The sequence below is a fragment of the Pagrus major genome, chromosome 18, assembly GCF_040436345.1.
Source record: "Pagrus major chromosome 18, Pma_NU_1.0".
NCBI classification, from domain to species: domain Eukaryota; kingdom Metazoa; phylum Chordata; class Actinopteri; order Spariformes; family Sparidae; genus Pagrus; species Pagrus major.
In genome coordinates, this window is record NC_133232.1 from 31,745,288 (window position 1) to 31,759,545 (window position 14,258).

The 14,258-nt window shown below is 39.1% G+C and overlaps 1 protein-coding gene across 1 annotated transcript in view; it reads right to left on the reverse strand.

Annotated features, from left to right (window-relative positions):
- Positions 1-14,258, reverse strand: part of diaph2 (diaphanous-related formin 2) — a 411,384-nt gene that overhangs the window by 384,490 nt on the left and 12,636 nt on the right. Inside the window, exons 3-5 of the mRNA XM_073486670.1 lie at positions 12,022-12,054; positions 9,692-9,868; positions 3,976-4,080 (exon numbers count right to left, since the gene is read on the reverse strand). Coding sequence (XP_073342771.1) covers positions 3,976-4,080; positions 9,692-9,868; positions 12,022-12,054 — 315 coding nt within the window. The remainder of the gene's footprint in view (positions 1-3,975; positions 4,081-9,691; positions 9,869-12,021; positions 12,055-14,258) is intronic.

Here is a 14,258-nt window from a genome sequence, read left to right on the forward strand (position 1 = left end):
TCACTGTGCGCATAGGCCCTGACACACCAGGCTGTTGGACAATGTCTGGTCCATCACTGAGCATCTGTTGCTGTGTGTCCCATATCATTGCCACCTTTGTCAGCGGCTTTTGGGCAGATTGAGTATATAGAATCAGCGGTGGAGCTCGTCGGTCAGATTTCACTCTTGCCACTTTTACACTGAAAGGGTTATTTCAGTCCGGGTAAGGCTGTCTTTTGTGTGTTTGTCTTTCTGTTTTTTTTTTTCCTCTTGTGTGTCCTGTTCATAACGCACCAGATAAACAGAGAATAGTAGAAGCAGCAGATCATTTACCTCATCAAAATACATCCAGAAGTCGTTAAACTTGTTTTAAAAAGTATTTTTCATCAGTAACATTCTGAATTAGACAAATTGTTTTACCAAAGCTGATAACCGAAGTTGCAAAGGGGTGAGACATCTCGCTTCTTTCTGATCTCTTTCTGATCAGTGCCTCCACCTCTTTGTCGGTGTCATTTGCAACTTTTTATCATTCATGTTCTTGATTAAAAGTGGCTATATTAGCGAGAGTGGTGTAAAAAAAAGCTGCTTTATGATAACAACGGTTTGTATAACGGTTTTGAATGACGAATACAGACTACCGCTACCTTGTGGATGTGGAGAATTACTTCCTCTCCCACAGACGCACAATGTATGACCTAGTAGGCTATCAACTGCAGTCTTTGCGGCTTGTTCAAGTGAAAGCTTTTTGGCCAAGACACAGGCGGCGTGGTGCGGCAGGCATCCTTCATCGCCATTTATTCTTTGATGTGGATTGGGTGTGTCTGGGCCCTCTGAATTTTCCGGTCAATACCAAATCTAGCTGTTGAATGAAAATACTAATTGAAACACTCATCAGTAAGGGCCTGGATGATGAGAGCAACGGTCAGGGTCCATTAAAAGAAGAAGGTGGCACATTGATGGTCAAATCAAACAAAAAAACAAGATCTGAATAAAACTGCCAAATTAACACTGGACAATCCCCCTTCAAGGACCCTGCCATCACACTCTCCCAGCATCTGAGACACAGCACGTTTGAAATGAAACAGGAAAAAAATTTCACTGTCAGGAGCCAAGTCCATCTCTGAGAAATAAGTGATTGTATTAGTGCAAAAGGAATTTTGGCAGTTATAATGATGTTGGCACACTTTTATAGAAACAAAGAAGAAGAAATGAAGTGAGAGGGAAAGGCGACTGTTCATGCAAAGCTGATGGTCAAGGATGTCCACAGACACACTCCTGCAAAAGCAGAGCTGGATTCTATTGCAGCACAGTTCACATTTAAACGAACAAGGTCAGTGTACAATTATCCCTTGAATAGTTTCCCTTGAGAATAAGAGTTTTTATGAGTAAACAAGTAATAATCTTTTCTACTATTAGCAATCATTTAAAGCCATGTAGAAAGATTGCCTGAATAATTCCATAAATGATAATACACACACAACAAAGTTGAATACTTTGAAGGAAACCTCAAACATTTACAGTCCAGATATTGAACTCAAGGTGCTTCATCTCTTTGCATTTTTTGCTGCAGTGAAAGCTTGTTTTTTGATGGGCAATTAAGATGTTGCTCAACTGAGCAGGTCTGCAAAAACAGGCACAGAATACTGGGAGATATTTTTTATCTTATATTTCTTCTCCCACCAATAAATACTGAGCATTTTAACGGCATACTTTACATTAACTGAAGGTTTCGAAAGAAAGAGGGCTAACTCATATTTAAGTACACAAATTTGAGTGTTATGTGGTTGGGGGGAGGGGGGACAAATGTCCTGTTTGTGGCTGCAATAAAAAACATACGTTTAAAACAGGATGCTCCTAAAAGATTAATATCAACAATTCTAGTGGGACCTTATCATATGATCTAGAAAGAAAAACAAACAAGAAATTGAGATGAACGGTGAATAAAGGCCTTCCCAAGTCCCAAGACTCTCACCACACAATGCAGTACACATCTTTGGTAGAAAAAGATTTGAGTCACAGTAACAATGAAGGCACCTCAACAAGAAAAAGACACCCCAACATGTGCAAAGGCACCACCACTCCATTAATCACCAACATATTCTCATTTAGTCCACACTGCATGCTCATCAGCAACCACAAGCAACATTAGCCCCAGATAAAGTACCTGCCTAACCCTGCAAGAGAAATCCATTTCAGTAGTGGAATTCTTTCATACATGTGTAGGCTCATATAGTATGGGTGAGAAACTGGACTGCAATCACAAAACTGCCTTACGAAGACTGACTTGGGCATCTAAATCTTAAACAAATGTCATACTTCTGATGTATTTGCTGAATATCTGTACAGTGTGAGCACAGGATCACTGTAAGTCAGTTTATACAACATTCTCACAAGCTGCAGGCTGGAAAGGCTGGAATGCTTCATTGTTATTCAGATTTCAAATAAATACATTTTCTCTCTGAGCCTCTACCAGAATTAATAAATTTAATTTAAGGGAGAAGTCAGTTTTCAAATATATTCAGTTAGATATGGTGTGAAGTAAATGTATCTGCTAATGAACAAACATAACTAATTTCCAAAGCAACTGAACATGGTCCATTAAAGCCCTGGATTATACAGTTTAGTGTAGGTTGTTTCATTTTGCTGCTTAAGTAAAGTATATTTTGAGACTTGCAAAACACTGACATAAATGCCCAGCTCCTGTCTCTCACATTGTTACTTAATTATTTGAGTGAATAGAGTCTCTTACTTTGAAGGAGTGATTCGGTTCCCTTAACTATTAAGATCAAGCTAAACTGTCTTCTTGGTCACTCATGTATTTCAGTGTTTGACAGAGTCTGTGCATGTAAAGATGTTCTACTGTAACCGTATGCATGAATCTGTGTATGCACTGACATCCACCCATCCTCCTCCTTCAGTCCTATTAAATGTGATAGCAGGGTGCTGACAGACATCACATTTTGTCCTCTGTCCTTTGACTACACAGATTATGTTATTCATTTGAATAAAATATCAGTGCTCACAAAGCATAATGGGCCCTGTGAGGAATTCAATCATCTCGGATAATCATCATTATCAATAATGCCAGTTAATTACCATAACAATGAGGAAGGTAATAAATGATGATGTCAAGAGAGAGCTACCAGGTTCGAGAAGCAATGGGAGCAGAAATCTGTCCTTTTTTTTTTTTCTGGTCCTCTGTGCTCACAAGGTTTGCCATTACTCCAAAAGAGGATCAGAGAATTCATCTTACATTCACGGATTACTGTCATAAAACTGATGTCTTTGGATTAGAGTGATGATCAAAATCCAGATTACTCTACAAGAAAGGGGAACATAATCCTAAACCTATTATTTATAATGAACAGACCAAGCAGTTGTTAACAGTTGTTTTGACAAGCACTCAGAACAAAGATAACGTGTATGGTGCAGCTGACAATATTATAGCTCATGTTGAACATAACCTAAAATGTTTGACTTTCCTCATGTTTGTATTTAGTACCTGTGTTTTTTTTTACTACTAATATTGTTGAACTCAATAACCAAATAGTCAGGCGAGGCGAGGCACCGCCACCGCTGGGCATTAAAAAAAAACTCCCATGCAAGGACACAACTGGACAATCAACAGTTTGCATGCAAGAACATGACCGACAAGCACTGACCATCCACCTAGCATTGAGTGAGTGAGTGGCTTAAATTTATATCTAATAGCCTGCAACGGCATAATTGGAGAAAAAAAAAAGAAAAAAAACAATGAAGAAAATGAATCAAAACTGCAATCAAAGACGTGTGACTCAAGCATGAAGAGTGGAGAGAGACGATGACAGAAGTGAGGGTGTGCAAGAACGGATGACAAAGCAAGCCATAAAGCAGAGGATCAGGTTAAACTCATTCTGGAGTCGTGTGGAGTGTCATGATACTTCATCTCGTACAATTATTCAGTACATACTCTTCAGTCTATTAAGATAGAGCACTTAGGTTTGCGCTCTCACTTACGGATTTGGCAGTAGCTGAGATGTACTGAACCACCATCTCGCGTTTGGTGCTTAAGTCCTTTCCACGTAGAGGGGCTTTGCGTTCCTCGTTCAGGTTCATGTCCTCCTGCATACATGAAGACAGTGAGGAGAAAGGTTATGTGAGACTGACACAGAACAGAAACTTGAAAGGAAAATTGTGATTATTTCCTGAGTTGTCGACTTTATGCTTACAGTGATACACAACGTTGATTCGAAGAATCAGAGTCAGTTTTATTGCCAAGTAGTTTTTCACATACGTGTTTTGGTGGATAACAATACACGTAATATTGAAAAATAAAAAAGCAATTACTGTGGAAATCAAGATATGAATATAAAATTGAAAAAATGTCCGACAGAAAAATCAAATAACATCATAAAAATGAAATGTGCAGAACCTGACAAAGGAATATATTAAAAAAAGAGAGAGAAAGGGAATGGTGTAAAACAACAACCAAGTGATTTCCAACCTAAAACTTTAAAACAGTTTATTTAGAATATGCTTTCTTCACTAATAAGAGGTACAATTTCAGACCAAGCAACAATTATACCTTAATTTCCCCCGTAACCATTTTACATGATATCCTGTCCTACAGTTGAATACGTTCATTTTCCATCTATGGTTCTTTGACAGAGTCACGAGGGACGGCAAAAGGAAATAACAGCAGTAATAATTAGTCCTTTAAACTAAAAGTAGCAAGGCCAGAGCAATATAAACTGTACAACCCAACTCTGAACAAGAGAGCAAAATCAAACAACACGCTGCTTCTATTGAGGCTATTCAATCACATCAGATAGGCTGGATAGGCAGTATCTGTGTGTTATTGGGAGTATTATCTTCGTGCTACTTTAATTCTGCATCACAAAAGAGGTCTTTCATGTGGGAGACATCAGGGGATGAAGCGAAGGCCGGACAGAGCACTAAAAGCTAGGGAATGACATGATGATTAGAATGGAGGGGGATGTTTATCAGAAGCACTCTCTCACAAAGAGACAGCTAGAATGAACAGAGAGAAAAAACATCCTCTTCAGGGTTTTAGGGATAGTGAACTGAAAGTTGTGGAGCCATGCTGCCCTCTGCTGGGAAGTGCAGAAAAAAACCATGTGTCCTGCATGGCTGATCTAATTTAGCTGTGGTTCTCCTCCATCCGATTTAATGTAAAATCTGCCCAATAAATTAAGCGTGTCACTCCTAAATAAGAACAGTGTAATACAATGGTTTGAATATCCGACCACAAGTAATCTGATTCAAACTGTTTTGCCTCATTTGTCAGTGAAGCATCGGCAGGAATCCCATCCGGGGGCACCGTGACCTAAATTCCTCCAACTACATTTCCTCTAGTAAATACCCTCGGAGCTAAAAAGCCATTAACATCCTTTTTTGTGGAACAGGGAGGAGGAAAAAAATGGGGCTGAAAGTTTTACAATTGGCAGTTTTTTTTCTCCACCCAAGAAAAGCAGCAGGTTTTTTAATTAATCTCTGAACCCTGCTAATTTATCTGCTTAATTGGCATTCAATAAACCAGGCAAAATGTGGCGGGGTGGGTATGTTGTAGGGGGGGGTAGGAGTGGTGGGGCCTGCGGGACGCTTGTCAGGGGGCAAACTGGAGGAATGAGCCCTCCACGTTTAGTCTCCAAAATGATTAATGCTCTTTTATTAATTATGCCCTCACAGGCTACATGAAAAGAGTCCCAGGATATCTTCCTCTATGCTGCTGGTGCAACTGAAATGATGAGATTTGAGCTTGTATCAATGACAGAGGAGTTCCAAAGAAATACCTTCTTGATCTTATTGTCTCGTGTTTGTCTGGCAAGAGCTTTTCTAACACTGATCATTCACCGCTTGTGTTCCTGTGCGCTAAAATAATGTCACTCCGCAACAGAAATCAAGTACAATGGACATGAGTTTTAGGAACACTGTTCATCCCACTACGACACCGTATACGGCGCAGTCCATGAGCTGTACTGACAGTGTCTCAGTGTTTTCAGTTCTTCCGACCCTGTCCTCCAGGACATTGGATTTTAAATTAAACAATGACTGGGGTTAATTAGATGACTTTCAGCTTTAAGGGTGTTTGACGCAGTTCATATAGCTATTGGCTCAGCACACTCCTAGTCGGGTTCAACTTCGATCCAACTGAGCAGCTGTTTCACCCACTAAAGACCCGAAAACAAGCCATAAGTGAAAATGGCTGCATTACAGGCCTGGCAGTGCATCGCAAGGGAAGATACCAGGCAGATGCTTCAGTCTGTGGATCTTAAATTTTCAGGAAGCTGAGGCTTTGCAACCAAATATCAAATATGTTAACTTCATTTCAGCTTTTGATTTGTCCTAGAAATTGTGTTCCCATAGCTACAATTCCTATGTGGTAATCTAATGTAGAAGTAAGGATTCTCACATTAAAACTCAAAATAAGCATTTTAAGTTTATGGCCATTGTTTCATTTTAAATCCAATGAGTTCTAACTACAGAGCCGAAACAACAAAACATGTCACCATCGTTCTACTTAGGGACCACCCTGTATATAAAAAAATATAAGACGAACATAAATTCCAAAATCCTGCGGCACAATGTGGCTGCAAACACAGTCTGATCCAGAGTGCCACAGGCTTCAAATCACAGAGAGGAGCAATTAATGGCTACCATCAAGTATGTCTGAGGATGAAATGGATATGGAGAGTCCAGGCTATGGGGAAAAGTGGATCTAAGAAAAGTAGAAGACGTATAAAAAATGTTGTGAAATGTTTTGATTCAACTGCGACGAATCGATTATGGTGTCCACTACCCTCAAGTCTGATCCGTGTGTGCAAGGGCACACACAGTAACTCTCCTGTGGGCTGGTTTTAATGTCCTGGTGCAGAGTGTAACTGCTGAGGGATCACATAGGAGCTTATTACTGAGAGTGTTCATCCTGACAATGGCGCATAGAGAAGCATTATAAAACCTCAAACTAGCCACAGCAGCACTGCAATGTGACATTCTTCTTTCACTGACCCTCTGTCTCTACCAGCAAACTCAGTAGTGCACACTATTGTAACCAATGAGAAGACGCTCTAAAGAATGGTAACAAAGACAAACTGACACTGGAATCAAATCAATTCAGTCAATCCTAAATGAGGATGTCATGCTTTTGGGGAAAGTAAAAGCACCATTTGGGTAATAATGCCATGACTGCTAATGACCACATCAGCACAGATGACTTTTAGTGCCAATATGCTGCCACTATTGGCACAAAATCACACCATCAGGGGCATTTATGTCTGGATGGAGTGTACAAGTTCATGTATCTGACCTCACTAGATGTCCCACCTCTGCTCTCCTTTAATGGTCCTTTTACAGACAATAAAGACTTGATTAAAGAGGATTTCACCAAAGGACGGGCTTCACAACTTACTAAAAAACTGATTAAATGTCCTACACAATATTTTGTGAGCTACTGTGTTCCTAGGTTGAACCTCTTGGATTGAAGTCACTGCGCCACAGCTGCCTACTTAGCTACATGCAAATGCCGGACATTTCATCAGTGGATTTACTGCTGTGCATTTTGATGAGGGGCTCTGAATTCCAGCTGTGCACATCTTGGGAAACCCAACAACAGAAGACACAGAGTATAAACATACACAACACCCTTTGAACAGCAGTAAATGTTTTTTTCATGCATTTTTACTTTCCCTGTAGTTTTATGAATATACTTCTGCTCTCAATGGTTAGCTTCAAAAATGTATAAAAAGTTCATTTGGATTTCCTCCCCCAGCAACTGAGTGTTTCGTCCTATATTTTTCCAGATCCCTTTGATGACCTCTCAGTAATAGGCTATGTGCTATTTCGGCTTTGAGATACACGGTGCAATGTGTAAACCACTTTCCGGAGAAAAAACATTTTCACTTTCTCCTCATTAATGCACAGCAGGGGGTCTCAATAATATGGCATGGGTCATCCTTTCATTTGAAACGGGCTGGACATCCAAGGCTGTAGCATGTAGCACAATGAAAACAATCAATAACAAAACGTCTGTAAAGACAAAGAGAATAACGTGTATGTGTATATCATGAAAAGAAATAGAGGGATAAAAAAATACAGACAAATGCAAAAAGAAGCTACTAGCATCAAAAGACACTACCCCCCACTGTCATTTTATGTGTTTGTTAAATCAAAACAGAAACGTTTGCAGTCTATGAGGTGAGTGTGCGCACAGTGGTGGCTTTAAAAGTACATAAGTAAATAACCCTTTTCTTTTTGATTTCATTACTTTAATTACACTTCCCAACCAAAAGTGTCAAGCCCTGTCAAATGTCAGAGCAGCAAACATGCCTTCTGTGTCGTCTGTCACTGAGCAAATTGAAGCCTGGGTTTAATGTCACGCCGCTGTGAGCACAAACATAGTAATTGAGAGGTGAACTGAGTGACAGGGATGAGCACCCAGGCAAAAAAAAACACTGAGCAGTAGCCTGATGAAAACCAGGAGCACTGGTCGCATTTCTCTGGCCCTGGCAATAAAGACCATTGTATGAGAAAAAGGAAAGGCAGGCAGCGTACCACACACACACACAAGCTCAGAGACATTATCCACAATAGTACACACAACCTATGCAATGAAGCTAGAGTAATTCAGCTCCCCACTTCAAAGAGATGGGCTGAAAGCTTTTTGTTAGATTTCAATCCTGCAGTACATAAGGCCAAAAATGCATTTCAATGGAGAAAATCACAAGTGTGACAGAGCTTTGACCTCACAGATGAGTGCGAAGTAAATTTCAAAGTTTGGTGGTCTTCTGACAGTGGCCTAGGGAACACATAGGTGGAGCTCTGCTTCACAAAAGCTTCTGAATCTGAATGCAAAATGTACCGCATATATGTTAAGTCAAGGACACACTACTATTGTTACATATAATTTTTATGTTAAACTTTTATTACAACGTACATGTTCTGAAAAAATGTAACTTTCTATCTTTCTATTGGCACATTGTAATCTTCACCTCACTAAGCATTGATGGGGAATTTTTGACATTATCTCTATACATTTACAGTTGAACTATCGCCATGATCACCTCTAATCACAGCTGCTTGTGTGTGACTACAAACCAAACCAGAGCTTTGTTTGCAGTTGTTGACATGCACACTAGTGTGACTTGGTCTTGGATTATTGAATGTATGTATGTGTAGTATGTGTTATCGATTTCGGCAAAATTCAACTTGCACGCTTAGTCACGAGAACTGTAAATCATGACATCTTGATAGGAGAATTTTATCAGGACAGATTATATAGGAAAACACAAACAAATTTAAGATGTGCATCAAACAAAAAAGAGAAAAATAGAGCTTTGATAAGCAGTAATTTCTTCACCATCTCCTTTGACATGCCTGGCAAAGCTGTGTTTACTAAGAAAAGAAATCTCATCAGCAGTTAAACAAGGACATGGGGATGGACGGCTAAAGGGATCTGTGGGGAGTAATATTGGTATAAAAATGCTTTTCAAACTAAACTTCTTCCTTTTCAAATTTCTCTCCACCAACATTCACGGCAGCAGCTCTGTTTCTCTACTTATGTGCCTCCTCGCAAAGATTTATGAATCAGTTGAAGTTTTCATAATGGAATGCTCATTATTTATTAGTTTGTGGCATCTGCAATAAAACAGTTGTGAAATACTACAGATCCCAGACCCCATGCAGGGAAACAATGCAAGAGAAATACAAAGCTCACCATCATCTTCTCAAAGAGGTCGATGATCTCCTTTTCCGAGAGGTTCATGGAGCGGTCATCAAAAAGGGGCTGAGGAACAGGCAGCTCGGTCTGCGTAGAGAGGGGATCTGTTGGGTGTTGTATGAGGAGCTTCTCCTTCTTCATCCCTGTTTTCCTGAAACTAGTTATACGATCACGCTGAAAGAAAACAGAGCGTTTGAGATGTTAAATATTGCACTACCAACAATTCTGTTTAGACAGGGTCAAGTATACAGCTCATTGTTTTCAGTTACTGCTGATTTACCCTGGAAGAAAAGCAGATTTTTTTTAGAAAGGAGAGGAGTTGTTCTGTCTTCTTCTGTCAGAGGACACTGTTCACCACAATTTACAGTAAACACGTTTAACATTCCTGCTAACCAAAATAGCGTATAAAATAAAGAAGAGCTGCTGATTTAGCTTCATATCAGCCCAAATCCTTGCAAGCCACTAAAGAGTAAGTCAAAATGTTTGTATGGGTGGATAGCATCGTTGCACTGATATCTGTTGGTTGAAAGGTTCAATGTGTTGCACCTCTGACCACACCTAACATGTGGCAAGTTACCACACCTGATCACACCCAACTCTGGTGAAGCTTTAAACAATATTGCATTGTATGGTGCGGTGCACAGTTAGATGACTAGTGCAAGTATGCTATTAAGCCTGGTTGTATTTAAACAGGACGACAATACGTCGTCTATCGTTGCATAGGTGAGACCATGATGCCCATTAAACACCAGAAAACGATATTATTAGAACTCCGACAAATAGAGGAACCAATTTTGCTACTATTTCATCCTTTTCGCTAATGGGTTAAAATCAAGAGGCTTCCCTTTTTGGTGAGCATAAAAGTATTCTTCGTACATATTTAGCCACAAGGTGGTGGTAGAGGAGCGATCATTGTGCCAAGCCATTATTGGGATTTTGGGATAGTTTGTAAAATGTGGTCAGCAGAATGAATTGGCTCATTACATGCCACAAGCTATCTCTAGAACCTTGTGTGAGGCTAGACACAAAAAAAGCAAAACTGTATCTAATTTACAGAAGTGGAAATAACTAATTACAGCAACTCAAATTACTGTAATTAAGTCATTTTTTAATGATGCATTACATCATGTAATCTACTTAGTTACTTTTAAAATCATACTTGACTACTTAGTACAATTTGAATTAATATCTGTTCTAAACCTTTCATTTTGGTTGCCAATAAGGTTATCCGACTACAAACGGGCCAATAAAACCCCACCAAAACTCAGGTTTGTCAGCCTTGTATTAGGAGAAGCATGAACCCCTTTGCTGTTTTTTTAATACATTTTCACTTTTTCATTGTTTCATATTCAAAACAAATACAGACACAATGAGACAATGAGACACAATCTTTACGATACTAGAAGACACTTATCAGGACTTTACTTACCATCATACCTTTTGTATTACCTGGTTTGTGCTCATGTATTATAATAGCTTTGGAATACAATAACAACTTATGCTTGCTGTGAGGTTGGGTTGACTTTTTTGTTTCATTCTGATGAATGCAGTCTAGTAAAGTTTAGTGTGAAAGCAAAAAAACTCCATTAATTACATGCAACTAGTCAGTGTTAGTTATATTTAGTAAAATGGAATGGAGAGGACATGCTGGATGGATGAACATATACAAATGAAATGAAAAGACAAACATGATGTCACTAATATCAGTTTGCTGAAATAATACTGGATGGATCAAACGCACTGTGTGCGAATAAACAAAACAGATACTTCCTGATAGCTGCAGTTGCATGCTGACAGTAGATTATAAATCTTAAAATTTATGCAAAACTGCATGAGCTTGTAAGTGTCAAAGTCAGGCTATTTGTTAACTAAGGGTATTAAAAAAGCCCCAGGCATCTAATCGGAAGTGCTACTGATAATTGCATACTAAATGATCTATGAGCTGCTAACAAAAGTCGAGATGCTATGGGCTAAAATTTGTTCATGATGAAAAATGTAGGATGTTCGTGGTGCTAAATAATAGCACATGAAAAATCATCTTTTATTTTTTCACAGCATTATGGAGGGCTACCACAACAAGTAAGACGATTAAAGCTTCACATTTTTGTTACTACACAGAATTAAAAACTGTTTCAATGCATAGTAACACTAGATGTTTCCTAATTTTCAGTTTTTCATGTTCTGTTTGTTTTGTAATTTTAATGAACTTGCTTTTGGCACATCTGATCCATCCACATATTTCAGTTAAAAGTCCCATGCAGCTCTGACAAAAATGAGATGACGTAAAACAAAAACTAGCCACACCAAAATTAAACCGAGCACCTTACCATATCATCAGCCAATGTTTTAATGTGTATGTTCTGTTGGAGGGAGGGCACAGTGTGAAAAAACAAGATCCAACAGAAAATGACAGCACCGCAAAGTGCACAGTATGTATCCCATCTGAAGAGAGTTCACATGCACAGTGTCACCTGGATGCTGCCTCATTTTTCCTCAGAATCCAATTTAAGTTTCCAATTAACAAATTCACAAGACATGAAGGATATAGCTGTGTATCTCTTAGAACTACAGCTCGCATGGGCCCATTTTTACTCTCTGTTTTCTTTTTCCAATGAGGCTATGAGCATATCCTGGATACTGTACATGTGTAGGATGTGACAATACTTGATGATCCCAAATAATACGTCATTCATTCAAGCGTAAGTGTGTGTTCGAGAGTAAACACCCCCAAGCGCACACACTTTAAAACACATACAAAATAAATACACAAAATGAGACGTATCGTAAAGCAGCTGTAATCCCACAGACACAGATGTGATCACATTGAACACCCATTGAAAGCATGCGAGTTAGTGCTGCTTGCTTTATGTTTTGTGTATCCCAGAAATAATACACTTTCACAAAGCAATATGTCACAGCCTGGTACGGCTTTTCCTTTCTCAAAAGAGCTGAAGAGTTCTCAAGAGCATATCTTGTAGTGACAGTGGTCCAACCAAATCATTTTCTGTCCACTTACTGTAATAATAAACTCCAGTCAAAAAATCTCCTCAAACAAGTTTTCAATTTCTTGCATCCTCACAAAATGTTACAGATAACTCATACAAAAAAAATAAAAACCAGAGCTTCTCTTTACTACAGATGTTTATCTTCATTCAGACACAATGAGACGGTCTACTGCCAAAGGCTTGTGGCTCGGCAAGGGACAGCCATTTGAAACACACCTCAAATGGGAAGCAGTAGCAACACTGCCATATGCTGTGGCGCTAGGCTGTGAAGTACTAATGAGTAGGGAGATGTGGGGTGGTGATGGCCATAAAGCTTGCCTCCAGCCGCAGATCTCTCCACTAGTCTAATCAGGAAACCGCTGATGGTGAGGCGAGCAAACAGACTGGCTCTAACCTGCACCTCCCTCTGTGCATCTTCATCAGCTGTCGCTGTGGGCAACGCTGAGCAGACACTCAAACTGCCACAGTTTTCTCTGCAACAACTGATCAACAGTTGGAATATAAAGCTATGAACCACAGACAAACAAAGTTTCGGTCTCTATGATCTGGCTTCATGTGCTGTCCAAGCTGTTATTTCAAGTCAAGATGACAAATATGTCATATTCATCTGGCTTTATTCATAGACAGCTCTGCCTGGGGAGTCTAGGTATTTGTTTCGGCATCATTTGTGGCCTTTTAATGTAACTACACAAGTTGTCATAACATCTGTAGAGCAGAAGCAAAAACAATCTGACCTAAGCAACAACTTTTCCCATTTCTGACTCAGAGCGTATGTATCATTAAGCCCAGCACTCTCTTGCAGTCTAAAACTGCGTGAAACAATAGCTAATTTTCAAATGGAGTCCTTAAACATTTTCTAATCAATTTAACAACAATCAAACCACTGTTTGGTTAATTGCCTTGACTTGAGGGCCTTTCCTTGCCCATTATCTCGGCAACAACGCAACAACGCAATTTAACATCTAACAATTAAGCTCACATGTCCTCTGGGCTTCTCCCGCTTATTAAAGTAAACTTTTTCATCATAATAAATGTTTATTACCAAATGCATATTCCTCTAAATAACCTAATCAAATTAGCTCTGGGTCCCTCCTTAATCAAATATGATTATGACTCCATGCAGATCCCTAAAAATGAAAACACAAAGCAATTTCCCACAACTTGAGTCAATTTTGGGACACAAAAACTGTGCCAGCATGCATATTTTACACACAAACTTGTAAAAAAATAATAATAATATCAACTACAATTAATGTTAACATTACCCTAACTCGTGTAGAGACATATCCAATTACTCTTAGGTTTATTACCAAATTCCACCAGGTGCCACATGAAATACATTTTCATCCAAGATGGACAGAGGACCAACTTTGTTTTTAAATTGGCTACCACTGCACAGCTTTTTAATAGCTGTTATTCCCAACCAATTTAACTAGACCATCTGTATGATGTCATTTTAACTCGCTCACTGGAACTATCACTATAAAATCAGTAGCCACGATGGCTCTGTAAAACGACTTTAGAAGGAAATTAGGTTTTACTTTAATTAGTTCTAATAA